Raw genomic sequence first — 14,534 nt, 5'->3', positions numbered from 1 at the left:
ATTTAAATATTTATATTTTTTAATTATAAAGTTAAAATATCAATTTATTCAAAAGAATTGAGAAATGTTTATAACTTTTAAATTCATAATACATTATAGAAGAAGCCTGTAAGAAAGTAAATTAGAAATGACCCCACTGCTTTGGGAGGCAGAGGCAGGAGGAGCTCTTGAAGCCAGGAGTTCAAGACAAGCCTGGGCAACATAGTGAGAAACTACCAAAAAAAAAAAAATTAGTCAGGCATGGTAGCACATGCCTGTAGTATCAGCTACTCATGAGGCCAATGGCAGAAGATTGCTTGAACCCAGGAGACTGAGGTTACAATCAGCTATGATTATGCCACTGCACTCCAGCATAGGCAACAGAGTGAGACCTTGTCTCTAAAAAAAAACAGAAAAAAATAGAAAAGTATCATTTATATCACTAACCTGTCCTCCCACAAAATATCTTTCCATTGAATGAGTCATTGACCTAGCTCACGGTGACATTTTTATATCATCAGTTTTTCATTGCAGAGTTCTTGTCATAGTTTCATTTAATATGATATCTATCATTGGGACTAGCCATATCAATTTATACATTAATACATACATGTTTAAAGCTTCTGTGCAGTTTTAGTATATAAGTATGAATATTTCAAACTCAGAAATCTTTGGGGCAATGGGAAAATTGTATGTATTACTTATTCAGTAATAATCATTCAGTAATAGATTTGGAATTTATTTGAAAAGTATACATATATTTCAGAAGTGTGAACCATTAACATTCCTCATCATACTGTTTCATTTCTTTCCCGCTTTAAAGATATTTTTGGTACCTCGTAGTGTCAATATAAATGATAGGATAGATTGTCCTTACTTGTTTTCATTCTTGCTGACAGTTTAATAAAAGGTCTGTAAAACAAAACAAAAGTCAGTATGAACCTTATATATCATCTTCACTTGCTGAACAAGTATGTAGAAATGCCTTTATTTTGACTTCACTTTATGAAATCAAACTCAAACCCAAAAATTTTAATGGATTGTATCTATGTGCTAGTAATATCTCACCTCTGAGAGACACCTCAATGGGTGCTGAAGATTTCAAATGTACTTTTCTAAATCATATTTCCAAATACTAAGGTGATCAGTATTTTCTGTGAATTTGCAAAAGGGTTCTTAGATTTGGATAATCTAGAGGATTTGCCTTTTTCGGTGACAATTTGGTTTTTGTTTGTTTCAAGGGACCCCATGGCACATCACAGGGCCCACTACATAGTAAGCATTCAGAAAATATTTCATTCAATGGTTGATTAATTCAAGGTAGAAAGGTCTAAAGGAAGCGAAATGTCGAAAAGGACTTTAATTCTGATGTAGTGTGGCTGCTAACAAATAAAAGAAACACCTCCAGCTATAATTGTTTATTCATTTGATAACGGTTCCCTGCCTGGTAACTGTGTCAGAGACCCAGAGATGCCCTTTCTCTGATAGTCCACAAGTCCCTCAAGAATGGAAATGTGATTAGCTCAGAGAGTTGCATGCCGCTTCTGATGTCAGCTGCTTCTTTCTCAGACAGCGCAAAGATGAGCTGGAACAGAGAATGTCTGCTCTCCAGGAGAGCCGGAGAGAGCTAATGGTCCAGTTGGAGGGTCTCATGAAGCTGCTAAAGGTAAGACCTGCCAAATAAATTTTTCCTAAGCTTATTTTCCGTGTCATCTGTGAACATTTTTGCACATAATGTGCAATGGTTTTTCCAATTGCTGTATGTGATTTCCCTCAACATGTTGTTTCAAACTCAGATGTAAAACAATTTCTTAGACCAGTGTAGTAGTAGCTGTCAGTAATAGAACACATTCTTATCCATTTCCTGAAACCAGACTGCTGAGGGCCTTCATGGGGCAACTTCTTCTTGGCTTATTTCCAGTTTCTTTATGTCTGCAAGTAATAGAACTGGATTTATTTAGAAATATTTTATATTTAGTAGCTTTCAGCAATTCTGATTAAATTAAGAGGAGTGACTGTTAATATCAGTAAAACATTTTATTCCATTAGTGTGCTTTATCAGTAAGTCACATGATTTCTAGTGATCTCAAATACAAACTCTATGAGAGAATATCTCCTTTCTCTTCTGCAAGTAAAGTGTTTAATAAGATGATTTATAGAAGTCTTCTGTAGAGTGCTGTAATCTATTTTTCTCATTGGGAAGTGGCATTCTTCTTTGAGTAAAGCCTTATTCCCTTCTTTAGTATACATTAAATTGCATTTCAAGTCAAAGGCAGGCAAATTATGGCCACATGTCTATAGTCAGCCCATGTGATCAGTGCCACGTGATCATCCTGCCTGACATAAACAAGCAAGAACCAGTATGGATTGGAACTGTGACATGCCAAAGGCAGGAAATGAAACTTCTGATAGGAGAATGATGAAGGGAAGACCCTGGGGCAGCTCATTTGCAAGACAGGGTCTCCCAACTTTCAGTCCATGGATGTCCCACAGCCCCAACACACCAACATTTGTTGTTTTTATTTTGTCTGTCCTTTCTTTCTCTCTCTTTTTTTTTTTTTTTTTTTTTTTTTTGTTTGTCTACCTTTCTCTTTTCTTCCCCCTTTTTCTTCATTTTTTTTATTTCTTTCTTGGTTTCTCCCTCTTTCTTTCTTTCTTTCTTTTATTTTTTAACATATTTTTTGAAAGCTACTTTGTCCCAGCCACTGTTCTTGTAACCTTTCTTTTGTTTTCCTTACTCTATTTTATTCCTTAGTCAACTTTTCCCTCCATCAGTATCCTCTTCAGCAATTGGTATTGGGAATACTTTATCTTTACTCAACAAAATTGACTTTTCAGTAAGTTAGACATGTGCAGTATAGAATTCAATTTTTGTTGATCTATCTTGGGCAAAACAAGACTAGATAATTCATAACCTGCTGCTGCTTCTGGCCTGTTAATCTTATTTGATAACCCCCCAAAAAAACTCTCTCTGCATCCCTTTCCAAATATACCAAATGAAAAGGACTGAACCTATCTCTCCCCTCAGTGAACGACAGGAAGCTTTGAAAACTGCCCCCTATGTTCCTCCTGCTTCTGTCACCATAGCTATGACTCTTTCCCTATGAGTTAGAAGTCTATTCCCCACCAGCCATCTTGGTATCAACCTAGCCTAACAGAGCACCGCCTTTTATCAAGATGTACGCATATCAGGATAGAGAGATGGATTGTGTTGAAAAATAGTTGTACATGCAGAGAAAAGAGATGGGCCTGTAGTCTCAAGTAACCAAGTAGACTTGGAGTGATAGTCACTGAGGTGGCAGAGGCCTGGACCTGCCATCAAAGCTGTGTTGATGTTTCCTCATCTTGCATTCCTTCACACTGTATACATGCTCTTATTGGAACCCTGGGTAATCTAACTGTTATTGATTCAATCTTTCTGTAGGAAGAAGAACTGAAGCAGGGAGTAAGTTATGTCCCCTACTGCAGGTCTTAACTAACAGTGGAGGGGCCTGCCGACCTGCGGTTTTCTCATTGCTTTTGCTCTAATGTATGTTCATGCTTCAGTTTGGAAAGAGAAAAAAGTCATACTAATTTGCTTCTTTTTCAATGTAGTGCTTGAATTGAGATATATAAATTTAGCATTTTTATAACTATCACTACTATCAGCATCAAAAGAAGAACTATGACATCTTTTAGAAAAGGGACCGAATCGTCATTTATTGGAAACATTTTAGATCCCCAGAGGTATAAGTTTCAAACCAGTCTTATGCTTTTCAAATTGTTGATCAGACCCTTCTCTTAACAGAGAGACACTCAACGCACTCACTAGAGATACACTGAGGTTCATGTCATCCCAAAACCTGCAGCACTCAGAAGCTAAGCTCTACACCCCCTCACGCTGTGAGTGTTCAGTTCGGTTTCATTTTACTGAAAAACCTGTGAAACCTCTTTTATAAAATCAGGCAATTAAATCCCTTTTCATCACACAATTATGGAGCCTTGTTCCCCATGGCTCACCAAAATGTGCTCAGTCTTGTGAGGGAAAGACTGTACTCCGTAACTGACTGTTCACTACCTATCTTTTTGGCTCCTCCCCAAAACAGAATGCTTACTGTTGGTTGACAATAATCTCTTTTGAAAGGAACTCCCAGCTTTTCCTTAGCACCAAGAGCCTTTCTGCTCGGGGAGATGAGAGGGTCATTACATACTTTGTTTTGTTTTGTTTTGTTTTCTGGAAATAGGGGCATTCGCATTTCCAGTTTTCTAAACTGGAGCTGTCTGAACCTGTGGTCAGGCTCAAGAGCCAGCAGGGGGAGCAGCATACTCAAGGAAAAAAAATCAAATCAAATTAAATCAAAGCAAAATAAAAGCAGCTTTAATTTCAAGTGCATGTACTATGCTGTGTATGACAATATATCCCACTCACTAGCATTATTTAAAAGTTTCACATTATTTCCATGGATCAATTAGAACCACAGCCTGTCCCATTTCAACATATCTTTTATTTCTTCTGTATGCTCTTTTCTATTATTCATTATGTGTGTTTGTGTGTAACAAAGAATGTTTGGAAAATGCTGGACACATTTTTACCCTTCATTCCCATGGTCTGTAAAAAAGGAAAGTGTAAAATCAATCTGTAATGTCAGACAATAAAGATAATATATTACATTATTTTGTATTTTGTGAAAAAAATTACTTTACTAAATTAAAGTCAAATTTTAACAGAAGACAGTCCCCCTGGGTGAAGGACACGTAACACTTACAGCCTGTATAATTGCCCATGAATGTATACATGGGGTATTGCTATTGTATTTCCAATACACTTAGATCATGGTAAAGAAAAATGCCTTCTTCATGATACTTCTCTGCAAATGGCTTCTTTCCTTTCCTGTCTCTAACTTAGCACATGCATAGAAAAAGGAAATAAGGTTCAATTATAACCTCCCTCCTCCTAGCAGAGAGAGAGGGCAATCATCGTGTAGTCATCAGCCTTGCTTTAGCCATTTGCCTTGGGGATACCTTCCCGGCCATTTCCCAGGCAGCACAATCTTGAAAGGCTCCTGTGGACCAGGAAGTTCGTAAACAGATGGATGCACAGAGCCAAACTGCGGCAGTGCCCCCAAGGTGGCACCACTGCCCCCTCACCTTCCAGCTCCTCTCCACCAAGCCCCTCAGCAGCTTCTGCATCTCGGGGGGCCAACGGCGGGTACTGCGGTGTAGGTACCTAAGGACCAGGGCCCACATCACCCAGATGTCAGCAATACATCGTCTGGGTGGTGACAGAGTTTGCCTATTTCACTCATTTATCTTTTTGCTTTTATACACAAACCTCTTTTCGAAAAGGACCTGAGGCCGCTTACAACAAAAGATATAAACAGTGACTTCATAAAATTGAAATAGAAAAATCAAAAACTAAAGAAAAGAAAATGTGAATATGCTAATCTTAAGGGACAAGGATGTTACTCTGCACGTTCAGGCAATGAAGCTAACAAAAGAAGATATTGGTGGTTTTATCAGTACAGAAATACCACTTCTCAGGGGAACAAAATTTCTGTTGGCATAAAATATGAAAGAAAGTCTTCACTGGGAGCTTTATAGGAGTACTGGACAATAAAAAAGGAAAGAAAGCAGTCATAGATTTCATGTGGCTGTTTCTTATACTGACCTCAGTCAAAATTAAAAGCAGAACCTTATCAATCCCAGCCCTAGAGAGGCGGTTCTGCAAAGAAATAAACAAATGTGGTCCAAATATAGACTTCTTATGGTAAAACATGATCTAAGGAGAGAATTTAGAGGTTTTAGACTGGCATCTGCTTCTAAATTCTGTTTTTATTTATGAGTGTTTCTCCCCTTTGGGGACATTATCTTTGTAAAACCAAACTTAGAACACCCCCACACAACAAATTGTACTTGATTTAATAACCTCTACTTGCTTTATCATAAGTCTGTGTGGATCAATGTAGTGTTTTATTATACTGGCATATATAATTTCTACTTCATTCTTTCTTGTTAGAGGTAATGCATGAATTTATCCCTCTCGAGGATAGAACATGAATTAAAAAAAATAGTGCCTGTAATACAATGTGATGATTATGATATCACAAGCAATAAATTTTTTTTTACAAAACTTGAATTGAAGTTATCCTACCCTCTTTCTTCTTTGTGTATCTTTAAGATTTATTGAAGGAACCATAAAAAGAACACTCATAAAACGTTTAATAGTGAAAGCAGCTGGGGTATAATTGCAGTACCAATATGTTCCAGAGTTTCTGGTACACTTCCAGTTCCAAATATTATGTACCAGTCTAAAACTGAGTAGCCTGACTTTGCCTCCACAAAGTAAGGTCTCAATATTCATTTTCTTAGCAAAGTTACCGCAATTAGACCTGAATTACAGTGGTCCCAGAGTTTTGCTCACAGCTATAAGCTTAACTTACATGGTCATTAATTTCGAACTATTGATAATCCATGGCTAATAGGATTATTGTATAGATTTTAATAGATACTGGATGTGAAAGCACTTTGTAAAATCTTATATGTCAGCTATAAGTATGAATGTATGTATATAGGTATACATACGCACAGGTATATGCAAACTTTTCAAATTTGATCCATATTTTACACATACCCATATACACATACACACACCCACACACACATTCACTTCTCTTCCTTACAGTTCATTAACAGTGTCTCCATCAGGGAAAGAAATTTGAAAATGACTTTTAATTTGTTCAGATCTCATGTAATTGCTTTTAACAGTAGAAAAAAAGAGTCATTTTTATGTTAGACATAGTGACAGACAAGTTCAGTAAGTTTATATTTTCCCATTTCTGGTAACATCAGATATGATCCTAGATATACTAATATCTACAGAGTGTGGCTTTTGCCAAAATTTGAGTAGGTATATTAAACAGCTAATACAGTGAAGGGCTGCCAGTAACAGATATTCTATATGAGTGCAGTGAAACATCTGATATTTTTTCTGAAAGTTTTATCTATAATAAACATTTTTGTTTGAGAGAGGTGATTAGTACAGGGTGCACATTTTAGTCAAGGATAAAACTAAGTTTATGTTAATTTGCAGAACTTTTTTTCAGACTTACAATAAGGATTCATTTTTTTAAACTACATTTTAAACTTTGGGATCAAACTGTTTCTTATTTGGGAAGATAATGTCTATACATTGGTATTATGTTAAGTAATACAATTGTTCTAATTTGGTGGGGAATAAAAGTCAAGCATCATTCCAAATTCTATCTCCTACCCTTATTCTCTTCTCTGTTTATAACTGGATGGTCCAATTAAGTCAGGAAATTGTAGTCATCAGGTTTCTACTTCTTCCAAACACTTTATGGAATATTAGCAGGCCAGCAATAACCAACTTGGGCCTCACTTTCCTGGCTTTTCCTTGCTCATCCTCTCTGGTGGGTATTCTATGCAGGCATGAACCAGTCAAAAGCGAGGGAGAGGGATAATTCACCTCATAAATGATCAACTGCAATATAAAGATGGTCATCTAGTGTTCAAAAACATACCCTCCCAGACTCACTCTTTTTAAAATTAAGTATTGATTATTATAATTAATTCTAAATAAGTAAATATTATTTCTCTGCTTAAAAGCCTTGGAAGATGACTCTCTGGTTCACAGTAAAGTCTACCCTGGATGTCCCCAGACCTACCCGTCTCTCTTTTCTAGCCTCATTTCTCTCTACACCCAGCAGCCAGCCTGACACCAGAGCCACAATGGCCTTCCCATTGGCCTCTCCACAATACGTCTCAGATTTCCCATGCTTTGCTCCTGCTATTCCAAGGCCCAGGTTGCTCTGCTCTTTTCTTCTCCCCACACTTTCTCATTTCTGCCTGGAAAGCTTCACTGTTAAAACCCAAGTCAAATGATGCCTCCTGCCTGAACAGTCAGAATTAATCACCTCCTGTGTACCCCCACAACACTCTATTCACAATGACCACTTTAAAAAGGCTGATTATAAAAATTATCATCAATGTGAGGATAGTCAGTGCATTTATATTGGAAGAATAAGGATGAAAACAGGGTTGAATGCTGCTAAACACTGCTTTGCTGCACCTTCCCAGGATGCTAGGTGCAGCCAGGCATGACCAGACTGCACTCTCAGCCAAACTGAGAGGCAGACTCTTCAGGTCTAGCGGGGAGGGGGACATATAATTCTCTGCTCTTTCACCAGGGGGTCCTGATTCAACAATTAGACATTTGCTCCTTTTCATGAAGCATCCTTCACTTCTGATGGTGAATAGAAACCAAAACACTTCCTGGAAAATATCAAAAAATGTATGAATCTTGTCAGACTTCTAAAAAATTGATACAACAGCAAGTTGAGTAGACTTGGAGGATGGTGCATAGAAATTAATTTTTCATTTATTCTCCAGGAAGTGAGCTATTTTAAATTTGCCAAGTGTGATATGTGTTTTCCTTCTTCCATAAATCAACTCTCTCCTTGGGAATTTTAGATCTATATATTGATCTGCATGGACCATTGTCCCTTAAGTCTTTGCTCCATTAATCATTGAGTAATTTCCAGGAAGGGATATTCACAGAGATTATTCACTCTAACTCTTCTACAGTTGTTAGCAGACAACTATGCCTCATGACCAGGCTGGAAGCCACCATTCCACCAAGGCCACTTCCTGTGAAAATGAAACTCAGTGACATCATCACTGATCTGCCCCAATGCCAAGAGGCCACTGCCTTTTCCTAGTGTTCCTACAAGAACAGAACAGAACAGAAGGAAGGCCAGAGATGGCTTTCCTCACAGTGGGTAGGCACTAGGAAGATGCTATGCATCAAACTGGACAGTGTCCTGACATGGAGAGATGGAGCCGTGATCACCCAGGGTGTCAGTGTCCTACCCCCAAAAGTCTGGGTAAAGGCTGGATGTGACATGGGAGTTGCCAGTTGTTGGAAAGATGCAGCTGATTATTCTCTTCAGCACAGGATCTTCCACCTAAATTCTTCACATAATCATACTGCACAAAATTGCACCAATTAGAGATTCCCTTGGGAAATGGTGGCTATTCATCATTCACACATTGGTGTAATTTAGATTCAGTCAACTGTTTTTCCCTTAACACACAATGAGAGCCAATTATTTTCTTCTTAATGTGGAACCACTAACGGGAATTTTGAAAAAGAATGCCCACAGAAAGGAGTAGCAAAAGTTGCCTTTGAGACCAGGCACTGAGCAGAGAGAGGTGGGGTGGGGCATGCCTCAGACCCACAGGAATTAGCAGAGGAGCCCAGTGCACTAAGAGATGGGGAGAGGCTCACAGAAAATGAGGTGGAAGAGCCAGACATATGAGTCTACTTACAAATGCTGCCTAGAGGGAGGAGCCCCCAGCTCCCTGGAGAACCTTGTATAAGAGGTATAATCAAGGCTGGTATGCACTACAGCCCCGGAACAGACATTAAAGTAGTGAAATAAGGTCCATAGCCCCATATCTCAAATCACTAGATCCAGATATGTTCCAGAATTCAGAATTTATCTAGTTTTGAAAAGCAATATGATGCAGATATCATTATCAGTTGCCTCACGTCCATTAAGACCAAATTCATTATGGAATGACCAGTGTTTGTCAGAGCTTTTTTGGCTTTCAAAATTGCAAATAAGAGATTGTAGGCCTGTACTTCTGCACCAATTGATAAACAGTCCAAAGCCCCTCCTACCACCCTGAGCACCCCCACACCTTTTCTGTGATCCAGCAACTAAAAGATACTGCCTGGCCCAGTAGCAGGAACCCCTAGGACACTGCTCCAGCACCACAAGGTGGTCGTGCTGGGTCTGTGCCCTGTGCCTGTTCCCTCTTCAGGCTGCTGAACCTTTCTACACTAGTGAAGCATAGATGGAAGCATATGATGGCTGGCCACAGTGCCCACAGTCCTTAGAATCAGCATGGCAAAGCCTGGGCTTGGAGTCTAAAGACTAGGGATAATCTCTGCCATTCTCTTGCTCAGAAACCTTGGGTAACCCAGTTTTCTCCTCTGAGCCTCAGTTTGCTAATATATAAAGTTGGAATAATAATACCTCATATGGTTGTTAAGAGGATTACATGAAGTATGAGGGGCTAAAGTGCTTTACAGACTGCAAATTGCTATTCAAATATAGGATAGTACCACTCCCACCACTGTACTAGGAAAATGAAACAAAACAGTGTATGTAAAAGTGCTTAATACACTGTGAATTACTTACAAAAGTGGAGTTGTATTATTATTGTGAACTTCCCACCATGGAAGACAATCTGGGTTCCCAGGGATGAGAATGTAACCCACACTGATAGCCAAGAGAATCCTACTTCTTAATAACCACTCTGTCCAACTTCCCTTATCTAGTCCCCACTCCCGGCTGTGATTATTGGTCCCTTGATAAAGAGGACAGAGACAACAGGCTCAGGAGCCCTGCTAAGGGCCCTGCCTCGAAAAGGATGTACAAGAGGAATTGCCAAAGTAGGAAGAGCTCAGGGCACTTCATCAGCATCTGTCTCCATTGAGGGACTTTTTGCCAGCCGTGGCCATCAAGGCTCCCGCGCAGCCCAGGGCACTCAGAGCCCCTGGGCTCAGCCCCAACCCTGCTGCTCTGGCTCTGTCTCCTGATGAAGCAATTATTTTCACCTCTCTGAGTACTGGGCTCCACAACTTCACATTCAGAGTGAGAATGCATGGAGAGAAATCAGTGAGAGTGTATGTGAAAACCCTTTGAACATCATAAAGCTTAATGCAAATATGAAATTATTTATTATTGGCATGGGAAGGTCAAGGATGTAGTGGTAGCTCAGAAGCAGAAGGTTTCAAGGTAATGGGGCTGAGCTACCAGAGTTTGCTGGGGAAAACCAGATCCCTCCTTGAGCAGGCCGAGGGAAGCAGGCTGCAAAAGCATCACAACTGGGCAAAGTTCTCTTCCTTGGGCCTGGACAGACCATTACAAGGTACTGTTAAGAGTGAAAGAATGGGACCCTCAGCCCACTGGGTACCCCATGAGATATTTTCTGTGCTCTGTTCTGTTTTGCTCCATTTTTAATTCTGGGTTTTTCTCAGTTTATGGCTTTAACAATTATGTGTGATGCTGAGCCCCGGAGCTAACAGCATGGCATTTTTTTCAGGATTGATGTGGTGTGTTTTAACCACAAGCCACTGAACCCAAAGCAAATATCTAAATGGAATATTCCAGAGCATTGCTCTGGTCTGGGAGTTTGAATGGGTTAATGATGACTCTCTGGGCCTTGCTGGAGAAGAATTCTCACTCTAGCAACCATAGCAAACAGACTGGGATGGAATTGATGTGAACACCTAATCTGTTGTGTATGTACTCAAGGGTCTCTTTGCATTTTCTTATGCATGTGATTGACTTCTTTTGTCAACTAATTATTAAAACAGGGAGAATATTTACAAGGCACCTCATTTAGAGACAAATCCTTAAGATTCGAGGTGTGACAGTCTCAGAATAGTTTCATGCCAAAAACTATAGTGCAAAGATAAGTTCCTTTAGTTGTTTTCTACTTTTTTCTTTACTTGTCTTTAAATCCTCCTATTCTGATTGTCCTGATAGAATACTGCTTTTTCGCAGGAGAAGAGAAGGACATTTCCTGCAGGAAATAATACCAAAAAATTAGAAAACAAGGTTTCTTCTTCCCCATTGGAATCCCTGAGTCACTAATTTGACAAAATCAACTTTTACTGTAAAATAGAGATAAAACAATTTACACTTCATTTGATTCTTAATTTGAGACTTAATATGCACAATATTGTATGACACGATTTAAACTCTTATCCTCTAAAGATGATGCTAGTATAGTCAGATTGAAAAATTTAGAAAGCATCCATTGCAAATAGTCTTCTAGTTTGTATTTTAAACTTTCTCCTTAATGTCTTCTTATTCCTGGGAGACCTTCCTTCAAGGAGAAAGTATCCACACCTTGTAATTATCTGCATTTAACAGTACCTTCATTTTATGGGCACACATCTCATATACTGTAGAGCAATGCTGTATTAATATTTTTGGCTTTCAATATTTAACCCAAACTTCAGATTACATAGAAAATCCTAAATTATCTGCACCTGCAAATTAGCTTTAGGATTACCACCTCAATTACCTAGGATTTTCTCCTGCTTTGAAATTTCATTATCACTGTTTTCAACCATCAACTGAGGCATTGGGGATGATATATGACATTTTCTTGGGAAAGCAAATTAATGACTCGCATTATCTCTCCAGACTCAGGGGGCTGGCTCTCCCCGCTCCTCCCCCAGCCACACCATCAGCAGGCCAATTCCCATGCCTGTCCGGTCAGCATCAGCCTGCTCCACCCCGACGCACACGCCGCAGGACTCCCTCACAGGGGTAGGGGGAGATGTACAGGAGGCATTTGCACAAAGTAAGTGGCTTTAATTTTTGTTGTGGTCTGCTTTTATGTGACAAATAGGTCACCAAGGTCTGTTGAGTGGTCAAGAGTTGTCAGAGCAACATATGACTTCATATTGAAGAGTCTTTCATGGCTGGTGTCAGAGCCGGGCCTGCCAGCCATTTTGGGAACTCCTGACACCGATTTGTTCTCACTTCACCATTTTACCTTCCTTTGGCTTTTGTTATCCTGTCTTATTTTTTAGTAAGTCTTTGTTCATCAAAAGACAGGAAATCTTTTCACCAGGACCCCCAGAAAACTTCATAAATGCAATCCATTTTTTTTAATTCTTAGAGATATTATCTCATATTGTCTTTTCTTTATATTAAAGTCAAGACTGAGATAAGTAATCACAGCTCTTTAGCAATGAGGTAAGCAAGAAGGACATTTAGTCATTTGACAGATTCCCTGTTCAGATTCCCCAAAGAGTTGAACCATTGCCTCTGTCAGGTAGGGCTACAGGGTTGAGCCTCTGCAGTTAGAGGAGTACAAAGAGGGATGGGGATGCCAGCCAGCACTTTCCCATGACAGGGAGAGTGACTTTATTAATTTAGAAATATTTTTCACACTTTTTAAAACCTCTTCTTACTATCACTTTTAAATTTATAGAGAATAAGAAAAAAAAAATCATTCTGTAGACCTTCACCCGGCAGCTTTCATTCACAGAAGTAACCACTACTAACAGTTTGATCCTTCCCAAAGTTTTGCTTATGTATAAATAGATATGTTTAAGGATGTGATTATAGGCACATACTCTTTACTGGTTTTTTTCACAGAAATAGGATCATGCATTGCATTTTGGGGTCTGCAATTTGCATTTTCTTTAAATTAGCAATATATCATGAACATTCTTCAAAGTCTTCACATAGAGATCTAAGGAAAAGAGAGACATGTTTGACTATGGGTTTTAAGGCAAAGGAGATCATAAACAAAGTTAAAAGACAGAAAACAGTCTTGAGGAAACCATTTCCAGCATATGTGTCAATCAAGTTTCATAATTTCAGTTATACAAAAGTCATGTAGAGATCAGACAGAAAAGCCACCACCAAAACAAAAACAGGTGAAAGATACGGACAGACAGAAGAACAAAGAGAAACTGCCAATAAATATATGAAAAGATGTTCAACCTCTGATATAATTGTAGAAATATAAATTTTAATAAGTATCGCTTTTTGCCTAGAAGATTAAAAAAGTGTTTTGAAACATCATAATATCCAGGGATAGCAAGAGTGCAAGGAAACAGGTACTCTCATCCATGTGGAGGGGTGATAAAATCTTAACACACTTCAGTGAGAGAGAATGATGAACTCTCTACTCTCTTATGAGGGAAAAGGAAGGATCTATATTAGAACTTTTTCTTCTAGGCACTGAACATAACTCAAGAGTTTTTAAAAATGTAATTCACAAAATAACTTTTTTATTTTAATTTTAGAAAGAAAATATCCCTTCTCTAAATCATATTTTAAAGAAATTTACTATATTTTAAATCAATTTGTGATTTCCATTATAATAAATGTTTTACTTAACTACTGTGATTTTTTAAATTTAAACATATTTATTATTTTATTTAGTTAGTATTACTTTCTGAAAAATGACAGAATGAAATGTGGCCTGTAGGCAGCCTTTAACTTATAAAGAGTTCATGCCACCTAAGTTCATTTGTAAGTTAGGTATTTGGAATCTTGAACCATTTTTTTCTCAAAGATGTTATGGTAATTATCTCTTTTTACTTTCCCTACTCCCAGGCTGGATCACAAGCATCCATTTAAGCCTTAGTGTGCCTGAAACAAAATAATAATCATTCTCTGCCATTAAGAAACATAGTCTAAGTTCCAATTCGTAGTATCAGACATGCATCTGCCCATATCTTGGCAGAAGAAACAAGAATCCTCACCCCTTTCTCACACTCTGGGGGCATTCAGTGCATGTGGGTTTCCCATTCCCAAGTGGTACTTATACTGGCAGGAAGAGCTCCGGGAGCCCTCATAGGAGACAGCGCATGTCCTAGTAGAGACCAGAATCAAAAGTGCTCAGCCACCAGGTAAGGGCAAGAACAGTAACAGCAGCTAGGAAGGCACAGCTCTCCTGGCAAACCTGACTTTTCATCTGTGTGGATTATTCTTTCTTTTTTTTTTTTTTTTTTT

The 14,534-nt window shown here is 38.6% G+C and overlaps 1 protein-coding gene across 27 annotated transcripts in view; it reads left to right on the top strand.

Annotated features, from left to right (window-relative positions):
- DTNA (dystrobrevin alpha) overlaps positions 1–14,534 on the top strand; it is a 419,414-nt gene that overhangs the window by 388,502 nt on the left and 16,378 nt on the right. For 15 of the 27 annotated variants that reach the window (XM_017874046.1, XM_017874045.1, XM_017874050.1 and 12 more), the window contains 3 exons: positions 1,549–1,645; positions 3,404–3,424; positions 12,204–12,363. In XM_017874046.1, the coding sequence (XP_017729535.1) occupies positions 1,549–1,645; positions 3,404–3,424; positions 12,204–12,363 (278 nt within the window). Of the gene's footprint in view, positions 1–1,548; positions 1,646–3,403; positions 6,092–12,203; positions 12,364–14,534 lie in introns of those variants that run through there. The other 12 variants (XM_017874053.1, XM_017874044.1, XM_017874049.1 and 9 more) reach the window with 3 other exon arrangements.

Source organism: Rhinopithecus bieti, unplaced genomic scaffold (genome assembly GCF_001698545.2).
Source record: "Rhinopithecus bieti isolate Rb0 unplaced genomic scaffold, ASM169854v2 scaffold_5260, whole genome shotgun sequence".
NCBI lineage: Eukaryota > Metazoa > Chordata > Mammalia > Primates > Cercopithecidae > Rhinopithecus > Rhinopithecus bieti.
Note: the sequence above shows the minus strand (reverse complement) of the source record. Positions and strands in the feature narration are given on the sequence as shown.